This window comes from Camelus bactrianus, chromosome 10 (assembly GCF_048773025.1).
Source record: "Camelus bactrianus isolate YW-2024 breed Bactrian camel chromosome 10, ASM4877302v1, whole genome shotgun sequence".
Lineage (NCBI taxonomy): Eukaryota > Metazoa > Chordata > Mammalia > Artiodactyla > Camelidae > Camelus > Camelus bactrianus.
The window spans coordinates 16,501,123-16,514,211 of record NC_133548.1 but is presented as its reverse complement, the minus strand read 5'-3'; the positions used below and the strand labels follow the sequence as shown (position 1 = coordinate 16,514,211).

The window sequence follows — 13,089 nt, the reverse complement described above, 5'->3', positions numbered from 1 at the left end:
GCAGAGGCCTCCAGACCAGGCACATATCTAGAGGCAAGTGCCCTACAGGGCTTCAGACTGTTGGTCAGGAAATCAACAACCTCTGGATGATAATCATCATTATCGTAATTGGTGACTTTTATTTGACACTTACTAGGTGCCAGGCACTTTATAAATACTGACTCATGTCAGCCTCACCATAACCCATTATTAAGTCCATTTTGCAGGTGGGAAAGCTGGGGCACAGGGCTGAGGTAATTGCCCAAGGCCATACACAGCTGATAAGATGTAGCAGATGAGGCATCTTCGGGCAGGGAGAGTGGGAGCCAGAGTGGATTACAGTCACCTTCACACCCGTGTGGGGTAGGTGGGAGGCAGCTCTGCAGCATTTCCCCAGGTTATGTGGCTGATAGGTGGGAACCAAGGGCTGCTGTGTGCCTCTGAGTCCAGTTCCCCTTAAATCTCTATGCAGAAGGCCTGGTGAGCTGGGGCAGAGCAGCAGATGGAAAGAGAAGAGCTCTGGACCAGGAATCTCCAAGTCCTCCACTGTGTGCTCAGCCCCGATCTTGCTGCATCATCTGTGGGCTCGTGCTCTCTCTGACCCCTCTGAGAAATGCAAGGATCTCAAAAGTCTTCTTCTGCACGGCGGATATTGCTCTAGGGTCAATGACCCCAGGAATGTGCCTCCAGGAAGTGGAGGGTGGAGCAGAAGTACAGGGAGGTTCATATGAGATACTCCCCAGCCAGGACCTGCTGTACCAGGGGCCCCAGACCTGCCTGCATCCCACTCAGACCTGAGGGACCAGGCCCTGCTGGGGTCTCAACTCATTAGAATTCCCTGGAAAGCTTACAGCAACTATAGGAAGAAAACTTCTGGTTGAACTAATATGAAATCCATTTGCTAATTGTGGGGAGAAATAAAGCTTTCAAATTATTTTTAAAAAGAAGAAGTCCCTGGAAAACTTAAAAAAAACCCTGATGCTGAGGCTGCACCCCAAACCAATTAAATCAGAATCTCAGGGCAGGCACCAGCAAGGGCGTTCCTTCAGTATGGCTGTTGAGGCCAACAGATGTGGTCCTTCCTACAAGCTTTCGAGCTCCTGGGCTAATTCCAACGTACTGCCAAGACTGGGGGCCACTGCTCTAAAGCAATCGGGAGATGGGGAAAGTAAGGACCTCCTGGCTTTCCAGGGTTAGTGACCCCCTGAAACCGAATGAAAACATGTGCCTGCCCATCTGCGTACATCTTTCTAGGGAGAGGGCTTACAGCTTCCATCAGCCTTTTCCGACCCAAAGGGGATTAAAATCTACTCTTAGAGGAAGCAACCCCATCCACACAAGCCAACAATGGTATTTCTAAGGACCAGAAACCTCCCATTGCGAGATCAAAGCAGTTTGTCTTGTCTCCTCTAAGAAACATTTCCTGACCTCCTCAGACCCTCCCCCTTTCCTTTCCTTCTTCCTGTAGATACACAGTGACTGCTTACTATGTGCTAGGCACAGTTCTAGGCTCTGGTGTACAGGGCGAATGAGACAGACACAGCCCGTCCCATGAGGAACCATATTCTAATTGGGCTCTGGACGCACTAGGGGACCAATAAGATGACTGCAGTGAGCAGGGCCGTGTACAGGCCCAGATGTTGAAGCTGCTGCTCTCTAGAGTCACCAGGGGAGCCCTCCCTGCCCCTGTAAGGGTCTGATGACTTGATCAGGGCAGGGACAGGGGCCTGCGCATTGGCATGTTGTGATTCTAGTGCACAGCTGGAGTGGAGGTCTGCTGTGTAGATCGGGTATTCAGGGAGGGCATCTGGAAGGAATAACAGCCTGCCTACGGGGAGGGAAGGAGCCAGCTGGGGGCTTTGGGGGAAAAGCTCCTGGCAGAAGAACAGCAAGGACAAAGGCACTCAGGTGGGCAAGGGTCTGGTATATGGAACAACTGGAAAGAGCGGCCTTTGTGGCCTTAGGAATGAATGTGTGATGGGGAAGATGGAGGTGCTGAAGACCCAGGGGAAGCCAGGCAAAATGGGCAGGGCCATGCCAGCCACATAAGAGCCTGGATTTTATAGCAAGCATGTTGGCTCCATCACCATTGGAGGGTTGCGGGCAGGGGAGTGACAAGATCTAGTTTACATTTTTCAAAAAGCCCTGCCTGCAGTGTGGATAATGGGTTGAGAAAGGCAGGAGTGGAACCCATGACCAGCCAGGGAGTTGCATGGGTCCAGGTGGGAGGTGAGGCATGGGGCTGGGAGAGGTGGTGGATAGGAGGAGATACATTTGGGCTGTGGGATGAGGAGAATGAGGAAGAGCCCCGAGCGTGGCTTTTGGGTGTTGGGTCTGAGCCAGCTGGTGGTCGAAGGACCATCCATCTCCTCCCTCCTCTGAATCCTGCAGCTCTAAGTCCCAGAGACCCGGCTCCCAGGGGACCTTCAGGAGCGTTTGGCTTAGCATTTCCTAAGATGTATTCCATATGGTGTTAAGGCTGTTGAGTGAAAAATGCTTTTAAGTCAGCAGTGTTTACTGCGGGTGTCTTGGAAGCACTAATAGCCTAATGTACAGTGAGTCTTGGGGAGAACTGACGCGCCACAGACCCAGTGATAGTAAAGACTTGTTCTTAATGGCATGTGTTCTAGGACTTGTATTTGGAAGAACTACTCTGGCAAACACTGCACTTGGTCTCAGCCTTTCATTCGACTTTTGAGGAGGCAGGCCCGGGGGAGGGGGGCAGTCACTGGTCCTAGGTGCTAAGTAGAGCAGGTGCTAAGCCTGAACTTCTGATTCTGGGTCTAGAGGTGCCGCACCGCTGCACTGCTTGCTTCCCCAAGGCTATCAGGGGACTTCCAGGTTCTAGGGTCAGACTTGAGGGCTCCTCCCCCATCCTCAGGTGAGGGATGAATCAAACCTCCTACTCCACAGGTGTGAACTCACAGGGACCCATCATAGAGATGGGGTTCTCTTGAAGACACGAGCTCCTCCCCAGTCCTACTCCTAAGCTCCAGGGCTCTGGGGAAAGTGAGGGAGTCTTGGCAGTTGGTTGCTTCTGAGTGCTTACCCTACACATTCCATACCCCACACTTTGGGGAAGGACAGAAGAGGCCTGAAAATGAGTCTCCGCTGACTCAGGGACAGTGGATCTCAGACTTCCTTCAAATGGCTGAGCATCTGAAAGTCCTGGCATTCTAGGTGGAAGTTCCTCCCCCTCCCCTTCACCTCTCCATCCATCCCTCCATCCCTTTATCTACTCATCCATCCATCCATCTGTCCATTCATCCCTCCTTCCCTCCATCCGTCCTTCCATCGCCCATCTATCCCTATGTCCATCTGCTCATCCATCCCTCCCTCCATCCTTCCATCCATCCATTCACCTATCCATCCATTCATGCATCTATCCCTCCATCCTTCTTTCCATTTTCCCTCCCTCCATCCATCCAGTCTTTCATTCGGCAAAATTTGTTGGGAGTCTACTTTGATCTCATAAATACTACACAATCTTTCATTTCAAGGTATTGCAGTCCACAGAGGGAGACGGACAAATGAGTGAAAAATTACTGTACAGCATTACATGTTATAATAGTAACCTTAATTTGTTGAAAGCCTACCTTGTGCCAGGCATTAACCCATATTATTTAATTTAATCTCTGGGCAAATCTGCCAAATAAGTTTTATTTTTGTCTTCTCACAAATGAGTAAGATGAGGGTCAGAGAGGTTAAGTCTCCTGTCCAAGGTCACACAGCTAAGAGGTGATAGAACAACACTCAAACCCAGGCAGTCTGATGCCAGAGCCTGTGGTGGGAGCTGCTCCTGTATCCAGTGCGATTGGAAAGAAGCAGAGGAGTGCCCCGAACCAGCATGTGTGTTGGCGGGGGAGGGTGTGGCACTCGCTGTGGTGACAAGGATGACTGGAGTAGGAGGTTCCCTGGGGGAGGTAGATGTTTGAGGTGAGTATTGAAGGATGAGCAGGAGTTAGTAAAATATTAGTAGCATAACAATTTCATTGTACAAACTGATTTGGCATAAAATTATATATTTGGTCAATTTAAATTGTAGTTGCTTAGACATAAATGGTCAGTCTACCAGTTATAAAGTGTAACATAAAATCAGTACCTCCTTCCTACTGCTCACACAGCTGTGGGTGATTATTCCAGAATTTTCCAAAGAAGATGTGCTTGCATCTCATAACCTTGTTTTGTGGCTGTCAAGACCTCCTCTAAGGAGAGCATGGGCAGACCTTCTAGTGTTTACAGAAAGTGTAGACAGGAAAGCATAACACTGGGAGACACTCCGTTTAATTTCATCTGCAAATGAAACACTCACCCCTCGCTTCTTCCGCAAGTGCTCGTACAGAGGCTTACCCAGCTCCAGCTCATCAAGCCTGACCATGCCAGGCGCCGACCTCACTTTTCTTTATAACACGGGGTTCAGTCGGGAAGTGAGGCCCCGAAGTCTTTTCTCTGTGGCCCTGCATTGGCAGAGCTAGGAACTGAACCCTTGTCTGTATCTTTTCCTTCCTGACTATTCAGTTCCTTCTGTTCAGTTCTTGCCACTCAGCTCACTCTCCCTTGAGATCCCAAGCTAAGGACAGCTCTAATCTTGCTGCTTCTTACAGACACTTGTGTGTACACCATCTGGTCCCTGGCACCAGGGACCGGCAAACTTTCTCCATCCAGGGCCAGGTAGTAAATGTTTTTGGCTTTGTGGGCCAGCGGTCTCTGTCACAGCTGCCCTGCTCTGCCATGGCCTGTGGTAGCCGCGGTGGACAGTACATAAACCGTGGGCGTGGCTGGTGCCAATTCAACTTTATTTATTTATTTGAATTTCATGTGTTACAAAATATTCTTCTTTTTATTTTTTTCCCAACTATTAAAAAATGTAAAATCTGTTCTTAGCTGGCAAGCTGTACACAATATTGGTGGTGGGTTGGATTTGGTCCACAGGCCCTAGCTGGCCAATTCCTGCCCTATGCCAACCCTTATTCTTATTGTGTTGATGAAGAAACTGAGGATCAGACCTCTCAGCGTGGGCGAGCAGAGCTGGTATAACCCTAGGCCCTCTGAATGCAATTTGGGGGTCTCCTTGGGGCTTGATGGTGGTTGTGGGCTTCCTGAAGTTGATGCCCTTCCATCACAGGGCCACCTAGGCATGTCCCCAGCCTTAGCTGACGCCCTGCCCTCCAGGGAACTGCCCATCTTCTGCCGAGTGTGGAGAATGTGTTCATCTCCTGCTCCCTGTCGCTGCGAGAGGGAAATGTCTACACTTGTCAGGCAGAAGGAAATTGGATCCTGGATCTTGGCCAACAGGCCCTGGAGCCGCCCACTCTGAGCTCTGATTCTCAGCCCCTTCTCCTCCGTCGGGTCATTCCCAGGTAGTCTTTGGGCCTGCCCCTATTGGCCAACCTACCCGCCAGTCATGGGCTATTTCAGCACCTGAACCCACCCAGCTGCCTCCCAGAGAGGATGGGGTGACCTAAGGAGCCAGGCAGCCTGGGTTCTGTCCTTGCTGGTCCATGTACCCGTGACTTTGGTCAAGCTCCTTCACCCCTCTGGGCCTGAGTTTGTTCATAAGATGCTGAAAGGCTTTGCCCAGCTCCTAGTACAATCTGTGTGAGTGACAAGAGGTTGTCTGGGGAATATTGGGGATACCAGCCCAGCAGCCAAACCAGAGCTCCTTTGAACGAGCAGTGACCTTGGTGCTCACCACCTACTTGGACGACGGAATCCCCACCATCCCCAGAGACCCCTTATCGCAGTCATGGCCACTCCTCAGAAGGTAGCACTCACAGTGGAAGGATCTTGGGCAGTGGAGCTACCACTGCTTAGTGAGCTGTGTAACTTGGGCAAGTGACTTCCCCTTTCTGAGCCCAACCCATCCTGCTCCCTGGGACAGGAGGACCCCCTCACCTTCTGGGCAGGTCGTGAGGTTTAAAGGGAAGGACAGATGCCAATGGCCACCCAGAGTAGTTGCTGTTCATGAGGAGGCCAGCTTTCCACTCTTGTCTAAAAACTGTCCCTTTGGAACACCCCCAACGCTGCCAGGTGGCCCTGGAGACCCAGCCAGAGCAGAGGTTGTGGGAGCCGGAAAGTGGAGAAACTCCCTTCCCGGATTCTCTAGAACTGTGCAACAGTGCAGGCCAGCATCCGTTGCCAAAGGACTGGTTCCACACTTCTCCAATTTCACAAGAATGCGGTCAGCACCACCGCTCCTGCCGCTCCACTCACACGTAGTGATGGCGTTCTTCTGGTGAAGTGATGACTTATCTATAGGCTGCTTGGGACTGAGCCTGAGGCAGCCCCTCTTACTCAGGGGAGACTCAAGCAAGCCAGTGGAAGGAAAGAAAAACATGCTACCCTTGGTGAGAGAATCTTTCCTCTCCTGCTGTTTTGTTCTGTGGTTGTCAGGCGCTGGGCTGGGAGGGGAGAGAGGAAACAATAGCTCTCCTTCATGTGGACCGTCCCCAGCAGGCCTTACTGGGGCCAGGCCTGGGTTGGGGATCTCAGATCTCGGTTCTCCTGACACGGGGGAGCCTTTGTGTTCTCCCCCTCTGGGTCTGGGGGAGCCCCAGGTGGAGTTGCCGAGGCTGGACTTCCCTAGCTCTGAGTCACTGCTGTCCCCATATTTCTCTGACCCAGGCTTTGGACCCTGGTAGCCTGGAAAAGCGTTCAGTCTAATCTCCCCACGTAGCTCTTGAATTCCCCATAAGTCTTTATTTAGACTTTGCTTCCATGCCACTTGTGACAGGGCGCTCACTACTACCCAGACAATCTTTTCCTTCTTTGGACAGTTTTGCTTCACTTTGTGCCCAAATCTCCCCCTTAACCCCTCTCCCCCGGTCACTGGAGGTGTAGAAAGTTGAAGCTGAGCTCCCACTTGGCCAAGATGTTAGGAGACTGTTTTTCTGCCCAGAGAAGTTGTTGTGGGGGACCTCTGTATGGACAGAGGTGGGTCATGAGACTTAGGACTGCCTTTCACCCTTGCAAGAGGAAGAAGGGTGAAGCCCTGCCTCAGGCCCTCTGCTCCCCCTGCTCTGTGGCCTGCTTCTCCCTCCCACCATCCCCCAACCTCCACAGGGCAGTGGGAACCTGACGGGGTCTGGTGCCTGCTTCCCCCTCCCCTGAGCCCAGCTCTGCCCATGCAGCTGTCCCAGGCCAGCTGTCTCGGCCCCAGCTGCCTACTCTGGCTTCCGTGGTCTCACGAGGTCTGAGGGCTGGCCATGGTCATTCCTGGGTTGTCTGGCCTCAGGGAGGCTGAGGGTCTACATTATTTCTCTCCAGGCCCTGCCCTAGTGGAGTGGCTGGCCCAGACCCTAAGTGCAGCCCACACCCCACTGTATGACTTTGGGTCAGTAATCTAACATCTCTGGGCCTCAGGGTCTCTAAAACAGGACCTGACGTTGGTGCCTACCTCATGAGGTTGTTGGGAGGGTGACCTGGGATGATGTGGGGCCAGCAGATCTAGGGTGCCCATCAGCATCGGTTCCCTCTCTTCCCCGACCCCGGCCAGGTCCCACCTTGCACTGACCTACCTGCCTTCTGTCTTCTCTCCAGGGAGCTCCACGACCGGCAGGATGGGGTCAGCCTGTATCAAAGTCACCAAATACTTTCTCTTCCTCTTCAACTTGCTCTTCTTTGTAAGTATGACCTTGGCCACCCAGCTACCTCCAGCAGAGACTCTCTTCCCCAGGCCATCCCAGCCTGAGACCCTCCAGGCCTAGGGATGGTGGTGGGTGTGGCTGGTGGTGCTGAGGATGCACTGTTCAAAATGGAACCAGGTGGTGGCGGTGGGGAGATCCCAGGGTTCCCAGTGGCTTGGCGGCGGTACACTGGACTCCTCGCCCAGGGTCCCCGCCTCCTGGAGCGCTGAGGCCACCGGGCTGTCAGGGCTGGAGGTGGGCATGGGGAGAGGACAGCCCCAGGCGTCCCCCAGCTGGCCAGCAGGGAGTTGTTGTGGGGAGCCTCTGGAATCTTTCTCGTCCTGTCCTGACCCCCCACCCTCCTCTACCCACTCTAAAGACTTGCCTGTACAGCTCTAGGTCTCAACTACCCCCACCACACCCCCACCCACATTGTAGGGATGTCCCTGAGCTCCCAAGGGTAGGCAAGAGGAGGCTGGGCTCTGGGCCAGGGTGAGGACACAGTCGCCCTTCCCCAGACCCACCCTGGCAGGTCTCCGCAGGTCACGAGCCACAGGGCCACCCAGATGTCAGCTCTGTGCACATCTGGAGCTGGTTTTCCTGAGGCCTCAATTTTCCTCTCTGGTGTGGCACAGACGAACTCCTCCTGCCTTGGAGTTGCCAGGATGATGATGATGGTGATGTGTGAGTGTGTATGTGATTATGCATGAGTGTGCATCTGTGAGAGTGTGAGTGCGTTTATGTGTGTGATGGGGGTGAGGGTGGAGGTGGTGGGAGAGATTCTCAAAGCCCCAGATTGGTGCTGGGGGCCTTGGCCTCTCATGGTATTGGGTCACCCTATACTACTAAAAAATCATATTTTATAATAGGATATTTCTTATGATTCCATTTTTAAAATGTACACATACATGAATATTTTTGAGAGGAGAAGAAAATACCTTCGAATGTTAATATTGGGATTCCTGGGAATTTGGGTTTTATTCTTTTTGCTTCTCTGCAGTTTCGAAATTTTCTACAGGAGACATGTATTGCTTATGGGAAAGAAATGGTTTTACATTACAAGTTACATAGGATTATAGAGTTTGGAAATAAAGACTCATTCTCGTAACTTTAATCCAACACACAGATACTTCCAAGTGTGTTTCTGGCACATTCATGTGCACACACGTGCAGGCACACATGTACAGGGACAGCCCTGCCCTGCTGTTTGGCCACCCTGGCTCCAGCCCCAGCTCCCTCCTCAAGGACCATGCTGAGGCCCCCGCTGCTGCTCTGGGCCTCCACTGATGGCAGCCGGGCCTGGGCACCTGGGTTTCCCTGCTTGGAGTTCAGGTCCCTCCTGGCTGGGCGAGGCCTCTGGAAAGCGGCTGCCCACATAGCAGAGCCAAGCCTTCCCTGGCAGGCACTTGGCTCCCCAGGCTGGGGCCCAGCTTTTAAAAAAGGCCAGCTGGTCAGGATGGGGTGGGGGATGTGGGAGCCCCATGGTTTTATCCCCTGGGCTCTAGGAACTGGAAGGAGGAGTCTGGGCTACAGCCTAGGAGGTGGTGGGACTTGGGGTTCAGGGGCACAGACACCCCCTCTTCGCTCATGCAGTGGGTGGGATGGGGTAGAGACTTGGTAGAGAAAGGGAGTGAGGTTGATGGTTTTGGCCAAGGTGTTCCTTCCTGTCCTGCTCCCAGGCTGCCCTATAGAGCCGGAGCCTGGAAGAGCTTCCCTCCGGCCAGAGCGCCGGGGGCCAGTCTTGCTTGGCCTCCTCCCAGCCGCTCCAGGGGGCTGGTAGGAGGAAGTGTTCACTCCCTGTGTCCAGGGGCCAGGGTAGCTCATCAGAATGGGGGGCTGCTGTACTTGGGGAGAGGGGGAGCTTTTATCACAGGAGAGTGAGAGGGGAAGGAGAGAGTTAGAGGAGACTGTGTGTGTTTGTTCATTCACTCGTCCACTCATCACTCATTTACCAAACGTGGATTTGAAATCTCTGTGTATTCAGACCCCGTCCTGGATGCCAGGTAGACAGTCACTGGCAGAAGGGCCACGGCTTCCGCACTCGTGGTGGGGCTGACGTTCTGGGGAGTGGTGGGCTTTGATCCGGGACTCAAAAGGAAGATAAAATTGCAGCTGTGTTAGGTGCTGGAATGAAGGGCATGGTCCCTAAGAGAGCAGATAATAAGACACTTGGCTTTGTCAGGGCAGTCAGCAAGCACTCCCTGGAGTTGTGTGTGCGGCTGGGAGAGCGGGGTCCGGGCAGCAGAGCAGAAGTCCAGCCTAGGGGGAGAGGGGTAGAGCGCGCCTCCCCGGGGCATGGGCTGTGCAGGCCTTCCAGGAAGGACTCGGTCTTTGTTTCATGCACAGGGAAGCAGTTACGTGATTGGACTTGTGGTTTGGCAGAGCCACTGGGCTGCTGTGTGTGCTCACACATGCAGGCGGGTACACGTGTACATCCTTGCCTCCACTCCCTCCTGACCCCAAACTCCCCGGGAAAATTGCTCCATCAGCTGTTGTCAGATCCCAAGAAACCCTGAGGCCGTTCTTGGGGCAGGATGCTGGCTATGAGGCTCCTGGCTCCTGGCTGAGCCCTGTCAGGAGATTCTCGTGGGTCTGGGGAGGAGTGTTAATATGGGATGTGCACCACAGCCCTGGTCCAGTTCACAGAGAAAGGGGGTGTCATGGTGCCTCCCCCATTCTGGCTGGCCCCGTGACCTGGCCTCGTTCCTGGCTGTCCCATGGCCTGACAGCTGGTGCAGCCACACCTGGCTGCCAGGCTGTGTCATCAGATCACAGAGCCAAACAGGCAGCACCAGGGACTTTCCTCCCTGGGTTCCTGGAGGCCAGCTGAGCCCCTCAGCTGGCCAGTCTGGGATTTTGCTCTATTTGGGATTATATTTGCCCAGAGGGAATTTTCTGCCCTGCCTCCCCTTCTCTGTTTAGGAGTGTGGTTCTCCCTGCAGTCCTGCCCTGTTGGTGCAGGAGGTGTGCAGACAGGGGCTCCTCCACGTGGGTCTGAGGTGGCAGGAGCAGACCGTGGGCCAGCTGTTTTGTGAGGTGTGAGGTTGGGGTGGGCAGGGGTTCAGGAGTCTTTGGGAACCAAACTGGTAGGTCCTGTAAGGCCCACCTTTCTCCCAGCAGGCTGCGTGGTCTGAGGTGCCCCCACTTACGGGTGGACCCTTCCCCTTCCCAGGGTCTCAGTAGCTTTCCTGTCCCCAGGGACTGGCTTTCTAGGCTCAGGCCAGGGAGGGACCCCAGGTACCCCTGATGCTGATGTGTCACCATCTGGCCTGATTAAATAGTCAGACTTGACTTTGAGCCCCTGACAGGTGAATTGGGTGACCTTGGGCCAGGTTAAGACCTCAGTTTCTCCATCTGTAAAATGAGGACAGTAACAGGGCCCATCTGAGAAGGAGAGAGGTGAGGACAGGTGAGTTTCTGGGAGACAGTGGGGGACAAATGTGGGGAGATCACTGTGCCTTCATCTTCCTGGTCCTTGGCTGCTGTTGTCTCTAAGCAGGGCCAGGGTAAGGCGAGTGAGATCAACACGGCATCACACTGGGGCCCTGATCCTTTTCAGAAGGGAAAATCAGTAATACCAAGCCTGTCTTTATTTAAAGTTTTGATATTTTGTTCATCATAGATTCTTTTCCCAATTAATTTGGGTTTCTTAAAAATAATTGTTGTAAACTTTGATTTATTTTGGTTACTGAGTTTTTTCGTGTCCCCTTCATTTTTCCACCTGAGTCAAATGCCGCATTCACCTTACCCAGGGGCCCAGCTCTGGTCTTTAATAACTGCAGAGCCAGGCTGAGCAAGACCCTGGGGCCGGGGGGCTCACCCCAGGCTGAGGACTTTATCAGTAGTTACTGACCTTGCACCTGAGGTTATGGGATGGATGATGGCTGAGGCGGGAACCCTGGGCTGGTAGTAAAGGTGGGTAGTGACAGGCTGGGACCCTGAAGGTGGGTTTGTCCCCAGATGGGTCTAAGCCAGGCCCCAGGGAAAGGCCAGTCTTGTGGGGTGATGCAGGCCCCTACACCCCAGTCCCCTCAGGGGAATCTGTGCTTCTGCCTGGACTGCAGGCCCCTCCTCAGCCTTAGCTGGCTTGATGGGATGGTGGCTCTTGGCTAGATTTCCGCCTGGGAGGTGGGCTCAGGTTGTGGGCCCGCCCTGGTAGAGGGAAGGGAGGCAGGGAATCCCTATGTCAGCCGTTTCCCATTCGTTTTCTTTTCCAGTCTTGCATTTACATAGTTTGATTCATAATCTCGCTCACTGCCTGTGTCCGCAGCACCTGGGACTGTAAGTGCCCAGGTGCACAGTGCTGCATGCAACCCAGCCCTGCCCTCGGGGAGCTTGCAGTCTAGGCAGAGAGACACGTGGCCGAGTTAAACCCAGTGTGAAAGGCTCTTAGGAAGAGTCTGACACAGAGAAAGACAAATACTGTAAGATATCACTTACATGTGGAATCTAAAAAAAAAAACCAAAACAACAAACTAGTGACTATAACAGAAAAGAACCAGATTCACAGATGTAGAGAAGGAACTAGTGGTTACCAGTGGGGAGAGGGAAGCAGCGGGGGGGCAAGAGAGAGGTGGAGGATGAAGAGGTACATGCTATCATATATAAAATAAGCTACAAGTATGTGTTGTACAACATGGAGAATGTAGCCAATATTTTATAATAACTATACATGGAGCTTAACCTTTAAAAATTGGGAATTACTCTATTGTATACCTGGAACATGTAATATTGTACATCAACTACACTTCAGTTTAAAAAATATGATATTGTAAAATAAACGCATAAATAACTTTTAAAAAATATTTTTTAAAAAAGGAGGTCTGACAGCACAGGCTGTGCAGTAGGGGCCCCTTGGTCTGCCTGGGGGTCAGGAAGGTCCCCTCTCCTGGCCTTGGACCCAAGATACGAAGGATGGATGGGTTAGGCTTTGATGATAAGTCCACTGAGGGTTTTCCCACCCCGAGCCTGGCTTCTCTAGGAAGCTTCAGCCCCCAAGTTGGGGAAGGGCAGGAAGATAGTAGAAGGGTGACCCTGGCAGGAGGCTACACCCCAGAGCCTGTAGGCTCAGTTTGACCACACATGGGCCTAGGGTAGGGGAGACAGGAGCCAGGAGGGACTCCCCACTTATGGCCCTGCTGTCTGGATTGCTGGGGTTGGCCAGGACTTAGAGTTTGGGGCCTGAGGCCATCCTGACATCCCTGGGCTGGGCAAGGATGGAGGTGGCTCCCCTGTGTCCCCACGCCTGGGTGGCAGGGGCAGCTGGTTGGGGCCCTCTCACCCCACCTGCTCTCCAGCCCCCCAGTAACAGCCCCTTTTCCTTCTAGGTCCTGGGTGCTGTGATCCTGGGCTTCGGGGTGTGGATCCTGGCTGACAGGAGCAGTTTCATCTCCGTCCTGCGTAAGGACCCCTCTGCTCCCCCTGCCCCAGCCGCCTCTCGAGTGGGGCCCAGCAGGCAGGGCTGCTCCCACAAGAACTTGAGCCC

General features: G+C 53.3%; 1 protein-coding gene across 2 annotated transcripts in view; it reads left to right on the top strand.

Annotated features, from left to right (window-relative positions):
* CD82 (CD82 molecule) overlaps positions 1 to 13,089 on the top strand; it is a 50,484-nt gene that overhangs the window by 18,973 nt on the left and 18,422 nt on the right. For both annotated transcript variants that reach the window (XM_010964645.3, XM_010964644.3), the window contains 2 exons: positions 7,519 to 7,601; positions 12,932 to 13,004. In XM_010964645.3, the coding sequence (XP_010962947.2) occupies positions 7,539 to 7,601; positions 12,932 to 13,004 (136 nt within the window). In that variant the 5' untranslated portion in view covers positions 7,519 to 7,538. The remainder of the gene's footprint in view (positions 1 to 7,518; positions 7,602 to 12,931; positions 13,005 to 13,089) is intronic.